The 16363-nt window shown below is 43.0% G+C and overlaps 1 protein-coding gene across 2 annotated transcripts in view; it reads right to left on the reverse strand.

Moving 5' to 3' along the window:
* ANXA2 (annexin A2) overlaps positions 1–16363 on the reverse strand; it is a 44791-nt gene that overhangs the window by 15642 nt on the left and 12786 nt on the right. For both annotated transcript variants that reach the window (XM_065872122.1, XM_065872121.1), the window contains exons 3-4: positions 13201–13300; positions 422–516 (exon numbers count right to left, since the gene is read on the reverse strand). In XM_065872122.1, the coding sequence (XP_065728194.1) occupies positions 422–516; positions 13201–13300 (195 nt within the window). The remainder of the gene's footprint in view (positions 1–421; positions 517–13200; positions 13301–16363) is intronic.

The raw sequence follows: 16363 nt of genomic DNA on the forward strand, positions 1-16363 counted from the left end.
CAATACTCAAATGGAGGCTAGTGTCCCAAGATTAAATTTAAAACATTTTATCAAGAACCAGCAGAAGTCATAAAGATGAAATGAGTGGCCACATGTAGAGAACGGCATACCTGGCAAAAAGGTTAGCACTCAATAAATGATACCTGTTGTTGTTTTCCCCGATCCTTTCTATTTCCAGAACTGCTCCCTTTACACCCTCTGGGTTGGAAGAGGGTGTGGTCTTTATGCATAAGCTCCAAGCACCCCAGGGGACACGTATATGTGAGTTGTGACTCTTACAGGATGTAAGGGGAAAACCTTGGATCTCCTAGAGTTCCAGGAGGCGCTTGCTGGGAAGAGCCAGAATTCACAAAAAGAAAAAGCAATGGCTGAGGAACTGAAATTCAACATGGAATGCCCTCCATCCCTGAACCTGCTGTACCTTTTTGGTCTTTCTCTGGTAGGCGAAGGCAATATCCTGTCTCTGTGCATTGCTGCGGTTGGTCAAAATGTTGACGATGGTGACCTCGTCCACACCTATGAAGACACAAGTAGGGAGTAGTTACTCAACCATATGCTCTAGTTCTCTGGGCTTACATAGAAGGTTTTAAGCATTTTTTCAACCTGAAATGTATATATTAGTCCCTAAAGTGAAATGCCAAGACATTAAGATGTTTTCTTTCTTTTTGTCAGCACCCTCCACCCAACATGTATACCCTCTTTTCTGTTTTTCCTAACAGCCTCAAACCTCAAGTCTAAATGGACCTTTTAAAGTATCTGTATTAAAAAAAAAAAAACAAAACTATTTCATTCATAAATTGGGTTTCTAGACTCAACAGTAGGAGGTGCATTTGTGGGGCTTTGGCAGTCACATGGAACAACAAAGATTTAGAAAGATTTTAAATGAAGGTCCCCGAATTACCATTTAACTGAGGTTTTAATGGACAGTAACCGCGACCTGAATTAATAGAGACAATTATTTATATTTATTGCAGGATTATGGCTATATAAGCAGCTAAGTACAATTTCTATAATTATATAAAATGTCATGACAAATGAGTCAGATTTAATATGGCAGTTGTATTTTAATAGCATAATTGATTAATACAGTCCTACTTACAGAAGACTAAATTGTTTTGTAAGGAAAATAAATGTTCCACTGCTTTTAATATTCAATAGGCAATTTTAATAATCAATTTTGTAACTTTATTAAAAAGAATAATGTTTTAATCTAAATCTAAACTGGGAGTTTTGAAGTGCCACCAAAATATTTGAGTACCTATTTTAATTGGAACATGTGTATTTACAAAGATAAGCAATGCCTTCTGGTATCTGAAAGTGTGCAATTTTATATCAGAAATACTCTTAACATGCCATTTAACTTAAGGAAGCACTATTTTAAGAATTCAGAAAGTGAAAGGTCTCTCTCCTGACTGATTATGAACTTTGTTTAATAAAAAGAAGTCTTTGCCGTAACTGGATAGGTAATTCCTGAGTGAGAAAGAGCAGAGTGGTTAAGCCTCCAGGGTCACACGTGAACTGCGAACAGCCCAGCCTATAGGAAATCAGGAGTTCCAAAGCAACAGAAAGGTCAGAACGCTAATGCTCTGAGACAGAGGCAATGAGCAGACTTACAAAGAAGGTATTCTAAACTCTCAAGTGTGTTAGAAAGATCAAAAAGCAGAAAGTTAGAATTTCTGGGTATAAAAATAAGTAACATTTTTGTATTTACATACTCACTTTTAAGTGAATTCATACCAATATGTTAGTTACCTTAACTGCAGCATTTACACCTTTAGCTCTGATTTTCAGAGTAGCCAGTGTCAACGTAGAAACCCAACTGCTGAATATGAGATCGTCTCAAAGATGCTTATTTTGGCAAAAAATAAAGGGGGAAAATGTCTAATAGTAGATTGATTAAATAAATGTTTTTGTCCTTATAGTGGGATAATATACAGACATTTAAAATGACGGTATAGGGCTCCCCTCGTGGCGCAGTGGTTGAGAGTCCGCCTGCCGATGCAGGGGACACGGGTTCGTGCCCCGGTCTGGGAAGATCCCACATGCCGCAGAGCAGCTGGGCCCGTGAGCCATGGCCGCTGGGCCTGCGCGTCCGGAGCCTGTGCTCTGCAGTGGGAGAGGCCACAGCAGTGAGAGTCCCACGTACGGCCAAAAAAAAAAAAAAATGTATAAAATAGATAAGCAACAAGGATATACCGTACAGCACAGGGAATTATAGCCATTATCTTGTAATAACCTATAATGGAGTATAATTTGCAAAAATACCAAATCACTAAGCTATATACCTGAAACTAATATAATATTGTAAATCAACTGTACTTCAATTTAAAAAATTAAAGAAAATAAAAAAAAAACACAGCTCCCTGGGCCTCCCTGCCCTCTGAGATATGATTAAAGACTCTTGTGGACTTTGGACCTGGGAAGCAGCATTTCAACCAGCTCCCTGGTGATTCTTTATTTGAGAATCGGCAACAGAGATGGAAAAGCATGGGTGGGAAGTGGAAAGGTCGTTGGAAATCTGCCTGTGTATAAGACTATTAAATCGCTTCTACCAACTGCTTCTGTCAGGTGCAGGGTCAACTACAATTTTAGGGAAAGAAATGCTTACCTTTGGTTCAAACAACCCTGGTAAGAAATAACACCTGAAAAGAGCTCACTCCACAAACTTCAGTGCAGTCCCATGCTCTTACTCATTGAAACAAACCTCTCTTAGCAACCAAACAATGAACCTTTCTGTTCATAGCAGCTTAGCATTCAGCCAACAGAGTCAGAATACAATCCAGTTACTGGAAATCCCCGTAAAGAGCCTGGGCGGTTAACCTGAATCTCACCTAGGACTCAGCAACAACTAGAGCCTGAAGGCGTCTAAGTGTATTTTACCTAAATTACTGACCAAACAAACAGACCGCTGCGATGCAGCATCGAGCATGCTGGGACCCCTTACCAATGAAATATCTGATACATTGCACAAATGCTAATGCCAGCAACTACAAAGAAAGTAAATGGAGACTATTTCTACCAGTGGAAGCCCCCTCCTCCTTCCGAGGGCCTCACCTGCATCAGCTGTTCCTCCCATACCACTGTGCGCAAGTTTCAAATTGAACTAGAAAGAGGAAAATAAATCAGAGCGCCCAGGATCAACGGCCTGTCAAAGCCACGTAAGGCACGTCCTGTGCTGGAACCCCAGAATGCACACATCTGCCGGTGGGATTTCACCATCTTATCTTCAGAACAGTGCTGCTTCCTCTCGACCTGGCATCATAACTGGTGAGACGGTTTATTCCTGTAGAAAATAGTCCAGTCCAGGTTGAAGCTGCAAGGGTCATCCGGTGACTCACCACTCCTGCCCAGGATGCAGCTGAAGGATGAGGGCTGAGTGTTCAGCTACCTATGTCAGCACAATCACCGTCAACAAATGCACAGCAAGTGCCAGTACACCAGGAAAGCTTTACATTTAAACAAGGTTAACGCAGGTGCAGACGCCGGCAGATGAGGCTCTGCCCCTCTGGATTTGCACTTTCCGATCTCTCCTGTGCCAGTGCGAAGGGAAGTGTCTGCTGAGGGAAGGGGCCCAGGGTCGAAAAGAAACTGCGTGGATGAAGCAAACGCATAAAGAAAACAATAAATGTGAATAATGCCTATTTTCCCATCCCCTTCCTCTTGTGTTTGATACAGGTCACAAAGTAATCCAAGCAAAGCCTCACATTGGGAAACAATGACATGGGTGCAGGATCCCATAGAATGTGGGTGAGAACACAGTAAATTCTGTGATTCAGGCAGATTTTTTTTTAATGCCTTTTTTAAATTTAATTTTCATTCTACACTGGAGTATAGTTAATTTATAATGTTGTGTTTCAGGTGTACAGCAAAGTGATTCAGTTATACATATTTATATACATATATCCATTCTTTTTCAGATTCTTTTCCCATATAGGTTACTATAGAATACGTAATAGAGTTCTCTGTGCCATACAGTAGGTCCTTGCTGATTATCTATTTTATATATAGTAGTGTGTATATGTTAATCCCAACCTCCTAATTTATCCCTCCCCCCAACCTTTCCCCTTTGGTAACTGTAAATTTACTTTCGAAGGCTTGTGAGTCTGTTTCTGTTTTGTAAATAAGTTCACTTTTATCATCTTTTTAGAGTCTACATATAAGTGATATCATATGATACTTGTCTTTCTCTGTCTGACTTACTTCACTTAGTGTGATAATCTCTAGGTCCACCCATGTTGCTGCAAATGGCATTATCTCATGCTTTTTTATGGCTGAGTAATATCCCATTGTGTGTATGTACCACATCTTCATCCAATCCTCTGTTGATGGACATTCAATGTCTTTTCAACACTAACAGAAGTTAAGATTTTCAAGACTGGTGAGGAACTAAGACACAAATTTATCTGGCTCCTGATGGAAAGCAGCAGGAAAGTTTTTAAGCTTGAATGAAAATGGCCAACTAATCTTATCAGCTAACTACAAAAATGCTTCCCACACTCCGGGGCATCTGAAAAAAATCAGTCCCTGTTCTAAGTGCTAGTCACCTGAAGCCACAGTTCCAGCACGTGATGCCATGGGAAGGCACCGCTGACAAGCAGGGCTCACATAGAAAACTCTGGGGTCCTGGGTTCCTTTAAACATCAGCCATAGTTTTAAAACAAAGAACACTTGCAGTCTAAAATAACGGCTGAATCCAAACCCACAAAATGGGCCTCCTGGAGTCTCCTCCTCTCTGCGGGTGGAAACCCCAAGTCAACTCCACATCTGGCACTGCATGGAAAATGTGCATCTTTACTGTTCATGGCCAGGAACCAAGAGGCCATTCTGAACGGGATGCTGACTCACATCTGCCAAGGCACACTGACTGCACAGAGAAAACAGATTTCATTTTGTTTGATAAAGGACTCAGGAGGCCCTCCAGGCAGGGCTGACTAACTAGTTAGAAGATAAAGGAAAACTGCCCAGATCCGCTCCTTATCTAGATCATAGGTAAAACCGGGACTTGGCTTAGGTTACTGGGCATATCAGTATCAAACCTCAGAAATCATCTTTACAACAAGGTCACAGGCAGGCCACAGAGAGAGCAGAAGGCACAGACCCATGGGTTTTATTTTATTATAATATTGATAGTATCAACCATTCACTGAGTACCTACATGCCAGGCATTTTACAAGGTGCTTTGTACAAAGCTCTCTTGCAATTGTCATCGTGTCCATGTGCGATGGGTGTTAGTGTCATCCCCATTGTACCAATGAGGAAAAGACGAGGACTCACCCAAGGTCACACAAGCAAGTCACTTGCAGAGCTGGGATTCAAACCAGGATTAAATATCTACGTTGGGCTATTCTGCCTCCTATTACAGAAAATAATCCAAAACTTGAAAATAAGGCAAAAGGAAGGGAACATGTCTTCCCAGTGTGGCTAAAAGGCCCATCCAAGACTGTTTCTCCAGGGCACGCTCTCACTCAACTTGCTACTCACTACTGATTACGGCATAGGCTCTACGGGGTTATGTGTTAACTTGTAGATTTTGGTCCAATAGAAAGGATAGCCCCCGCAAGATTATGGCTTCAGTGCCCTGAAGGACATTAACGGCCTTGTATCCAGCCTAGCAATCTTCTTCCAACATTCTTTCCTCAGTGTCTATAAACACCTAGACTCTCAAATTTCCCTTTTAACCAGCCCTATCTCAATGAGTTAAATAAATGTTTGCCATGTGTTTATCCTATATCTCTATGAGTCATGTTTGTACGTTTTTGAATTATACTTCTTTATACCACACTCCTCCATCTTGCTGCTAAAAAGGACTGGAGACAGTAACGTGTCTATTTGTCTACAGAACTGGACTTACTCTTTAGACCATACAAATGTACACCCATTGAATAATCTGTAGATAATGATTTGCCACCCAGTAACGACGCGCGTGGCCACTGAGCTAACCCAACTGAGGTTTTTTTCAAGAAAAAGAGCTAGAAGACTCTTTCCTGGAAATAGCCATTCATAACTCAGTGGGAGCCTAAAATGCCAGTAAGAGTGATTTTAGAGACAGAGAAACACATGCACGCACACAGACACTCACACACACACTGTTGCCCAAAGTACCCTTCCCACCATCTGCCACGGTGCTGCCTGGCCCGACTCAAGGAAAGCGTGGTTTAGCTAAGTGCCTAAGAAGAGGATTGGGCCCAGAAATCAAATTTCTTCTATTTCCATTCTGCTCTGGTCTCACCTCAGCAGAGTCCCTTAGAAAGGATTTAAGTACAGTCTCCTTGGTAATCCCACTGGGGTATTTTAATAATCTGGAACCCTGTCTGCCTTCTGTGCATAATTACATTTCTGAGATACTCTACAGGACCAGCAGGAAAACACAAAGGCCACTACTGAAGATCGAAATCAAATAAAATTGCAAATGAAGGGTTATGCATAAAATGAAAGCACCAATTTGTGCCCTGTTGCTCTACCAGCTTCCTGAGTCAGAAAGTAAAAAAATCTGAACAGATGTAAAAGAAACTGATACCCGCCCTGAACTCAGCTGACAGAGAAGTTAGTAGTTATTGTCTCAGCACTGCTGACACCTGAACGTGGTGACTTCCATCGTCCCTGGGTATCACCGGTATTCGGATTTCCTCATGGAAAAGAGGTAACCATTTTTTATAGAAAAAAAAAGGCTGACAGGCAGGCAACACAGCCGATGCCTACAATGAGAAAGGCACCAGGGACTCCTTCACCCATGTTTCACAGGCTCCTTAGCATGAGTCTGGCATCTACCTACCCGAGTAGACAATGATCATCTTGAAAAAAATCAGAAAATCTGTGCCCAGAGTAAAGGTGGCTGTGACTCAGCACTGGTCCCTCTTTGTTCCCAGCAGTGCTGTAAGATGAGAATTCAGTCTAAAGTGAGCTTGAACGCAAAAGGAAAGTCCTCATCAACGGGAAGGTTTTGTTCCCTCCTGTTCACTTCCAGGATGGTTAGAGTGAGAAGGCCCTGGGCTACGTGGGGCAGAAAGGCCTTTCCCACAAGCCTGCTCACACTCAGGCGTGGGGGTTCTGAGTTTGGGCCCACACCTCCGATGCCGCTCCCGTGGGAGATAAGCTACTTTTCAGAGCCAATCTGCCTCCTGGCATCTTCAAGAGAATACATTCCTGGTCTTCCCTGGTGGCTCAGTGGTTGAGAGTCCGCCTGCCGATGCAGGGGACACGGGTTGGTGCCCCGGTCCGGGAAGATCCCACGTGCCGCGGAGCGGCTGGGCCCGTGAGCCACGGCCGCTGGGCCTGCGCGTCCGGAGCCTGTGCTCCGCAACGGGAGAGGCCACAACAGTGAGAGGCCCGCGTACCGCAAAAAAAAAAAAAGAATACATTCCTCATTGCTGTCTCAGCTAAATGAATATACCTCCAGGTGTGCAGGTGAAACCAAAAATACACATCCTGGCTTGCTTCCCACTGCCATGGGATGTTAAGTCTTTCGGCCATGCTGGAAATCTTAAGCAGCTCCATTTCCAAAGTATAAGAAAAAAAATAAGCGCAGAAACGTGTTGCCGTTATGCTTCTATACTTGTGCTTATGAGGGAGGGAAAAATCACCCGCTTCTGCACCCCTTCCGGAGAACACAAATACTGCTAAAATCAAAACTGGCAATAATGACAGGGCAATTCATTACCCTCCCCTTCCAGAGAGAGACCGAAGCTGTACCAGTTTATTGGCACTTACAATAACTCCGGGGTTGTGCTGCTTCTAATTACAATCTATTTTATGTAGTCTAGATTCATCCTTTTCTAATTTAGCTGACTTTCCTTTCTAGTTATTTGGACCCATATGGTAAACCATTCACAGCTGTGTTGTACACTCTGCAGTATATATTTAACCCAAGGCCAAGCTAGACCAAGAGACTCCTACAGATTTAAGTCTCAGAAACCTCTTGTTAATTAAGCAATATTACTACTTTTGCATGGCTTTATTCAGTTTCTAACTAGACATTAATTAAGGTAAGTAATTGCAGAGCCTACCTCAAGCCAGAGCATACACAAAGCAATCATCCATTTGGTTTAGGTGACATGCTCAGGGAGCACTGAGATCCCTTCAAACCAAAACCAAAGCAAACTTACAAGTGTGAGCTAAATTCATTTTGGAAAAAAGGATCAAAGCTTACTAGGGGACTGTTAATCCTTCGGGGATATGGTCCGGATTCTGGAACTGCCTTCTGCTGCCTTCTCTTGCCAGCCATATAACCTGACTCTGCACTCACCTGTATGCTGGTATCTGTGTACATTTTCACTACTATTCAGGTTAAATATGTACTTTTTCACATGATCCCAGGGGCCTGGGCATTAGAAAAGTTTAATGAAATAAAGTTGTTGCCCTCAAGGAGCTCCCTCAAGGAGCTCACTTTCTGGTGGGAGAGACAAACCCATAGATAAATAACTATAACACAATGTGGCAAGAGCTATAAATGAGATGAAAGTATCATGAGACACAAATCAAGGAATAAATGATTCTGCCTCCCACTTAGAGAAAGCTCGGAGAAGAGGTGGTGCACCAGCTCGGGCCAAGATGAGTGGGAACTGCCTGGATGTCAGAAGTGCGCCAACACTCACACTAGAAGCGGGCTCCACACTCCCGAGAGAGCAAAGGCTCTGTCTGTGGCACCGAATAGCCTGGAGATGAAGCCAGACAGAGTATCTGCAATGGATGAGGCAAGGAAGCCCGTAAAAATAAGGACAGGGACTTCCCTGGTGGCGCAGTGGGTAAGACTCCGCACTCCCAATGCAGGGGGCCCGGGTCAGGGAACTAGATCTCACATGCATGCCACAACTAAGAGTTCACGTGCCACAACTAAGGAGCCCACCTGCAGCAACTAAGACCCGGCACAACCAGATAAATAAATATTTTATAAATAAATAAGGACAAATGCCCTAGCAGCCCAGGTGAGAGATAAGGGCAGAGGAGAAGGGAGGGATAAGAGCTGTTTTGGGGCCTTCTGACCAGTCTAGGCAGCACCAGCCTATAGATCTCACCCAGGTCTGCCCCTCCTAACTCTCCCCACTGCAGGCCTGCCTCGGTGTACAATCCTTGGGTTTAAGAGCAGTGAGTAACCCTAGGCCACAGCTGACTTGCTCACAGCCCTTCTGCCTGCGAGTACTCGGATAGGGAAGCAGACATACATCAGGCAGTACAGGTAATACCCAGCATGCTCTACACTCCGCACATTGTGCACACACACCTGGGCTACCCTGAGAGGGGAAGCCCAGAGGGTCATCTTTTCACGGTCCCTTGGCTTTGTGTCAGCGTTTGAGGTTTACCCTGTTTCCTTGGATGTCAGGGAAACACCAATTAATTTGCATTGTATTCTCCTGGAAAAGGGTTTGAGAAGGAGCCAGTTAAGGTGGGGCATGAGCTTCCTAATTACACTTAAAGTGAAAGGCATTCTAAAAGGGAAGGTAAGATCTTAATTAGCTCATTTTTTTTAAACTACTGTTAGTATCTAAAAAGATCAAGGGGAAGGAGAAAAAACCAAAAGGGATGTGAGTTTCCCAACTACAGCTGACCCTCGAACAACTGGAGGGTTTGGGGTGCCAACACCCCCAACAGCTGAAAATCCACATATAATTTATAGTCGGCCCTCCTTATCCTCAGTTCCATATCTGTGGATTCAACCAACCTCTGACCGCGTAGCACCGTAGTACTTAGCGTTGAAAAACCTCCACGTGTAAGTGGACCCACACAGTTCAAACCCATGTTGTTCAACTACGATGACTTCATTTTTGTTTTTAATTTAGTTTACTGCTTTCCGTTATGAAGGTAATACATGTCACCACAGAAAAATTGGAAAAAACAGAATATACCGAAAACACAGGAAAAGAATCAATTACCCATAATTCTATATATCAGTTAATAATGCCTTTTATCTTTCTTTCTGACATAAAAAAAAATTGTGGTGGTATCATCATACTGTATATACTATTTTATGTCCATTTCCTATGCAACGGACACATTTAAGGTGAAATATGAGTGTTCCAAAATTGACTGGTGATGGTTGCACAGTTCAGTGAATCTACTAAAAAAGACTGAATTGTACATTTTATAAAGGTGAATTGTATGAGATGTGAATTGTATCTCAATAACAATGTAAAAAAATTGTTTACAAACTTTACTTTTCATGTCTTGGTGACATTCTACAGACATTCTATACAATATAAAGGCAGTTACCATAATGTACTAAGTCACTCTCCAACTAGAAGATGGATCTAGGTTTGTCACCATCATAACCAATGCTGATACAGCACAGGGAGATCAGCTCAGTGCTTTGTGACCACCTAGGGGGGTGGGATAGGGAGGGTGGGAGGAACCGAGATGCAAGAGGGAAGAGATATGGGGACATATGTGTATGTATAACAGATTCACTTTGTTATAAAGCAGAAACTGACACACCATTGTAAAGCAATTATACTCCAATAAAGATGTTAAAAAAAAGTAATAACCAATGCTGATAATAAAATCTTTGTTACAACTCTAAGCTCTGTATAGCTATCATAGTCTTTCCTCTCGAGTTTCCTAGAAGGATTTAAGGTTCTAAATATACCAACAATCTAGAAACTATTTTAAAGGACCAACAGACTTAACTCAAGAATAATCAGTTACTCTTTAAAATCACTAGGCATCAAAAACAAATAATAAAAAGCAGTCTTAAGTGGGACCCACTGGGCATTAAGTTTGGGAGAGAAGAAGACAGGAGACCAAAAGCTGGACCCGCAAATATAACATGTATCTGATACCCATAGAATCACAGCTAGAAAACGTTCTCATGCCTGAAAACAACTCATGGCAAAGTAAAAAGTCCATCCCTGGCAGGTGGGTAGCATAACACTGGGGTGCTTGAGAGCACAGCCCTGGGGCTGGAAAGAGTCGTGTTAAAACCCCTATGTGAACCACAGCCAAGAGACCTGGAGCATGTTAATCCTAAATTATATCCGCCATAAATGGGGATGACAGCACCCTACACGAGAGGACTAATCTGAAGTTCACCTAGGAAGAATGTTCCTGAAGTGCTTGGTGCCACGCCAGCCCATAATCAGCAGCACTCAATAAGCAGCTGCAACCCTAATAATGGTGATGTCATCTGCACTTGACCAAACTGGAATGCAGGAATCCAGATCTTAGCCCTCCAGATGTTTCTGCTTAGAAACTACAGTATTTTTCTAACTCAGAAAGCGCCTGAAGGTATTTTTATTACCCTGGGAGTTTCAGCTGTTACCAGAGTTCATTTGTGCAATCTTTACATTCCAGTGTGCTAAAAGCTTTCTCATGCAGGGATAAAAGCAGCCTTTGTCTCAAGCTTGTAAAAGGCACCATCTTTGTCAGATGATTTAACTGTTAAACTTCCGTTATATCTCTACAATGGCTAGTTGGGAAACCCCAGGAATGCAGACACATTCAAATAGTGAGAAGGTGAGTTTTTAGGAGAGCAGATTGCATGCGTGTGTGTGTGTGTGTGTGAGTGTGTGTGTGTGTGTTAAGATGACATATTTTGAGTATTATATATATGCCAGGCACCATGCTAAGTGCTTCCTACTTCACAACAACCCTGTGAGGTGGGAACTTTCATTAGCCCTCCTTCTACAGTAAGGAAGCTGAGGCTTAAGAAAGTTAAATGTTTTCCCAGAGTCAGACAGCTAGTAAATTAGTGGTAGAGCTAAGATTTGAACCCACGAACACATATGCTCTCATCCACTGAGCTCCACCAAGTAGAACTGACTGCAGGGAGGTAAGCCCTGCAGATTTTAGTTTCATTTTCTGATTAGTGACTTCCTGACTTCCCAGCCTGGCCTTTGACAAGTATGGTCATTTAAAAGCACCAAAAAAGATGGCTTTTTGAAGGCAGTTAGTTGTCCAGGCCGCGCGTAGTGGGAGGTGCCCACAATGTCCCCATGGAAACGAAGGCTGCTTTGAGGCCAGTGATGCAAACCTATGTCCTATTAGAACCACAGGACGTAAAGGATCTTTCTGCACTCCTTCCTATCCCTGGAAACACAGTCACCAGTTTTTCCAAGGGTTCTAGGAAAAGTGACAATGCAATTTATCCTGCAAAATAAGACAATTCGGAGGGCGAAAGAGGGCACAATCAGTAAATATGCCGGCATAACGGGGACACATGTACACGCCAATTTTAGGGCCCCAGGTCACCCTGACTGAGGTCCCCAGTCTCTCAGTGACCCGTATGTGCATTGTATGCATGTGTCAATAAGTAAAAACACTCCATCGTCCTCATGTCCCACAACTCGTCAGCAGGGGATGAACAAGCACCCGCTCTGGCTGCTGGATCACATACGAGTCTCAATCTAGCCTCATATGAAAAGAAGCACTTTGTCCGAAAGGGGAAAAGAGTGTGGTGAATCACAAGCATCACCACGATAACCACAGTGTTTCCAAGGGTCCGGGGATGGGGCAACCCCAAAGGCACAGGCGTCGTTAACGTAGGCCAAAGAAGTCTGAACGCTGGCTTTCGTGGATACAGAAAACAGCACGATGACCTGAACAGGCCCTGGCTCAACAACTCTTACCCAATTAAATGCTTTATCTGCTTTATTTCAGAACAGAGGCTTTTATGCCTCCTTGTCCTCTCTTACTCATCCTGGAACTCTAGGAAATACAGTCATCCCGACAGCTCTTCAAACCCAAGCTCCAGGCCTAAGGAGGGGCGTAATAACTTGTGGAGCTAATAATAATAAAAAAAAAAAAAAAAAAAAAAAGAAGTCTGAATTTCTCACTCATTAGATCAATCTGAGATCAAAGCAGTAAAATGTTCCCAGCATTTTTCCAAGAAATGTAATAAAATTCAAGGGGATTTAGGATCACCATGACCAAATTCTTCCTTATAGAACGGGCAGTGAGGCCTCAAAGTGAAGAGCTCAGCCCAAAGCACACACCCAGGGGATCAGACCTCCTGACCCTCAGCTAAAGCCTATTTCCACGTCACTATGCTATTCGGTTATTTAGTTTCTCATGTTTTAAGTCTTCTCTCCGAAGAGAGGAGGGAGGGAGGGAGAAAGAGGGGGAACGAAGGAGAGAAGGATGGGGTGGGGTAGGTTTCGATCGCTCCATTAAAGCTTGATGACAATTTCAAATGACCAATATATGAAGATTCAAGAAAAGAGACTAAAAACCCTTTGGTCAGTGTTTGACGAGGAGGACACATGTATGGCCTACCTTTAGTCTTGATGGCTGTCTCAATGTTCAGAGCATCCCGCTCAGCATCAAAGTTGGTGTACGCTTTGACTGACCCATACGCACTTGGAGGCGTGGAGTGCTGAGGTTAGAAGACAAACACACTTCAATCACACATATTTCAAATCCTCTTGTTGCAATGTCAACTCCTAAATTTTTTTTTACTATTGTTTCTTTTTTTTTTTTTTTTTTTAAATTTTTTTTTTATTTATTTATTTTTGGCTGTGTTGGGTCTTCGTTTCTTTTCGCGGGCTTTCTCTAGTGGCGAGCGGGGGCCACTCTTCATCGCGGTGCGCGGGCCTCTCACTATCGCAGCCTCTCTTGTTGTGGAGCACAAGCTCCAGACGCGCAGGCTCAGTAGTTGTGGCTCACGGGCCCAGTTGCTCCGCGGCATGTGGGATCTTCCCGGACCAGGGCTCGAACCCGTGTCCCCTGCATCAGCAGGCAGATTCTCAACCACTGCGCCACCAGGGAAGCCCCTTTACTATTGTTTCTTTTAATAATTCGCATCACTCTTAGGCTAGGTAACTCAGTAAGTATATTAACATGCCATCACATATAGGATACGAAACTTCCTTATTTCTAATGAGAATTCTTCTTCAAAGGCTCAACTAGTTTAGAATATGATAAATCTATTTCTACATTTCATCTTACTTTTCATGCAAGCTCAAAGGCGGAACACGCAAAGCTGGGCACTTGAAAACACCCGTTTCTTTGCGGAAGGCTTTGAAGAGCATGAAACTGGGCTGGCCAAAATTTGAAACAAGCTGGAAATGTGGAAATGCCTGAATGACAAGTGGGTTTAGCCAAGTTTTTGCTACAGGCACGTGAATTTCCACTGGCCTGTATCGTTGAGCTCACAATTCTTTAAAAAGCAAATGTAGAATGCCTGCCTGCCTGTCTCGGACTATGAGGTAAGTGAGGCAAGCATCTTCTTCCTGCATCCCCCACCTCTGGCCACCGCTGTGGAACCAAGGTGGTCAGGCCACATGGCCCACATCCTCTTCGTATCGGCCAGGTTCCGCCTGTTTTCTCTACTCTCTCTACCCTCCACTCTGCTGTCTTTAACACGATCCCCTCTGCCTACTACTCGTCCTAGTATTTTTTTTCCTCACTGCCCTTTAAACCACGGGTTCTTCCTTTCTGGTGCTTTTCAAAGCCCATCACCCTTCCAGATCTGATGGACCCTCCCCAGCTCTCCCCACCCCAGACTGAGGTAAGGACAACAGCATGATTCTACACCAGGTCTCCTCTCCAGAGTGTTAACTTCTCTCCTTTGAAATGCACTTACAGCTCTCCTCCTCCCTGCTATCCAGTCCCAAAGCAAAGGACAGACAAAACAGGACTGACAATGTTCTTTAGGTTGGCTGATGGCCAGTGGACCCATCCACCACTGCACCGCCTTCAACGTCAAGGCTCCCCATCCCCGCCTCCCCACACTGCACACCTCCCATCACATCATGACTCCGTCTAGGCTCAGTTTCTGGGAATAGTCGGAGACTGAGTTGCCCTGACTTACCTTTCCACCCACACGCATCACGTTACAAGGCACCCCAGCATTTATAAGCAGTGAGGCTGTGCAGGTAAACAACTAAGATGCCATCCTCCCAAATGTCTCCTAGCACAAAGCCACAAATCTAAGTTCAGGGCTGGACAAAATGTTTCAAAATGTACTTGTGACCATCTTGGCCAAATAGTAAATCCAGTTAATACATATAACTGAAACACAGTGGATTATCAAGGTGTTTCCGTATAATTTCACTACTTAAACTTTCCAGTAAGATTAACTCAATGGGAATAGAGCACACATTCAGGAAAAGGTAATGACAAAGTGTTATTCTGAAATACTTACTATACATGCTATGGTGGCTACAAAATGAGGACAGAAATCTAAGGGAACACATTTTCCTATTTATTAACAATGCCATCAGTTATTTACAAAGGCAGGCAGTCTGGCCATCGAGCCATATCAAATATGGCTTCAGATATCAGGTGCTATGTCAACTCATCCCCAAAACAACAGTGAGTAGGGAAAAGCTTTACGTAATTTTATAGTATCTCTGGAAATAAAATTAAATGGATAATTGAACTTATTACCTGTAAAATTCATTTATCTGAAAATCAAGTTATGGAGGCCAAAGTGATGTTTCTCTTCCCTCAAAGTATGGGGGAATACATGACATTGTCTATTGCAGTCCCATCTCTCCACAGAGAAGCACATCATACTAGAGTAACTTCAAAGGCCACGTGAAAAGCCCTCTGATGAAACCCGATACTAAAAATGATCGAATGATCTGATCCATTAAGAAAAAACTTATTTAGCTCTTGGACTTGTCTGGACCTCAACACGCTGCTTGTATGGTTGCCAGCAACAGTGTGCACAAGGTCCAAGAAGCAAGATGACAACGAGGTAGGCGTTACATTCCATACAACCTGTGCTCGCACCAACATCATCCATCTGAATGTTTTATCGGCAAGCACCCGAGACAGAGGGTTCTGTACCACAAGACCCAAGCTGCTGTCAACCCACTGGAGTGCTTCTTTGCATTTTAATTTCAGTGAGAGCGTATTTTGAAATATCTGGAAGATATGCCTACAAACCAGTGTCACTGCTGAGTTTCTGTAAAAGCCAGTTCTGCCAAGATAACCTGAAAGATGATAGTTTACATATTCATAATTTATACTCTACTTTATTCTAAAAGCATTTGCAATGACTTATAATTTTGCATACAGCTTTTAAAATTTTTGACTGTAAAACAAAAAAGCAAATGTATCAGAATTTCCAAGTTCCTGTGAAAGACAATTAAGTCTGAGCTACTTGACAGCCAAAGCAAAAAAGGCAACAAGATGAATTATAATACTTCTATTATTTAGTTAAAAAAAAAAATCTATATATTTTGAAGAAAAGCTTTCCCAGGTACTAAATTTTAAAAAGTCCTTGTCTGGAATAACTCTCTGGACACTATAAGAAGTCCAAAACATGCAGGATCATTTTCAATATGGCTATAGCTTATGCCAACCATTAATAAAATCTGAGGGCATGACATTAAAAATCCTGTATCAATGAGTACCTACTGTAGAGCACAGGGAACTCTACTCAGTGCTCTGTTGCGACCTAAATGGAAAGGAAATCCAAAAAAGAGGG

This window comes from Phocoena phocoena, chromosome 2 (genome assembly GCF_963924675.1).
Source record: "Phocoena phocoena chromosome 2, mPhoPho1.1, whole genome shotgun sequence".
NCBI classification, from domain to species: domain Eukaryota; kingdom Metazoa; phylum Chordata; class Mammalia; order Artiodactyla; family Phocoenidae; genus Phocoena; species Phocoena phocoena.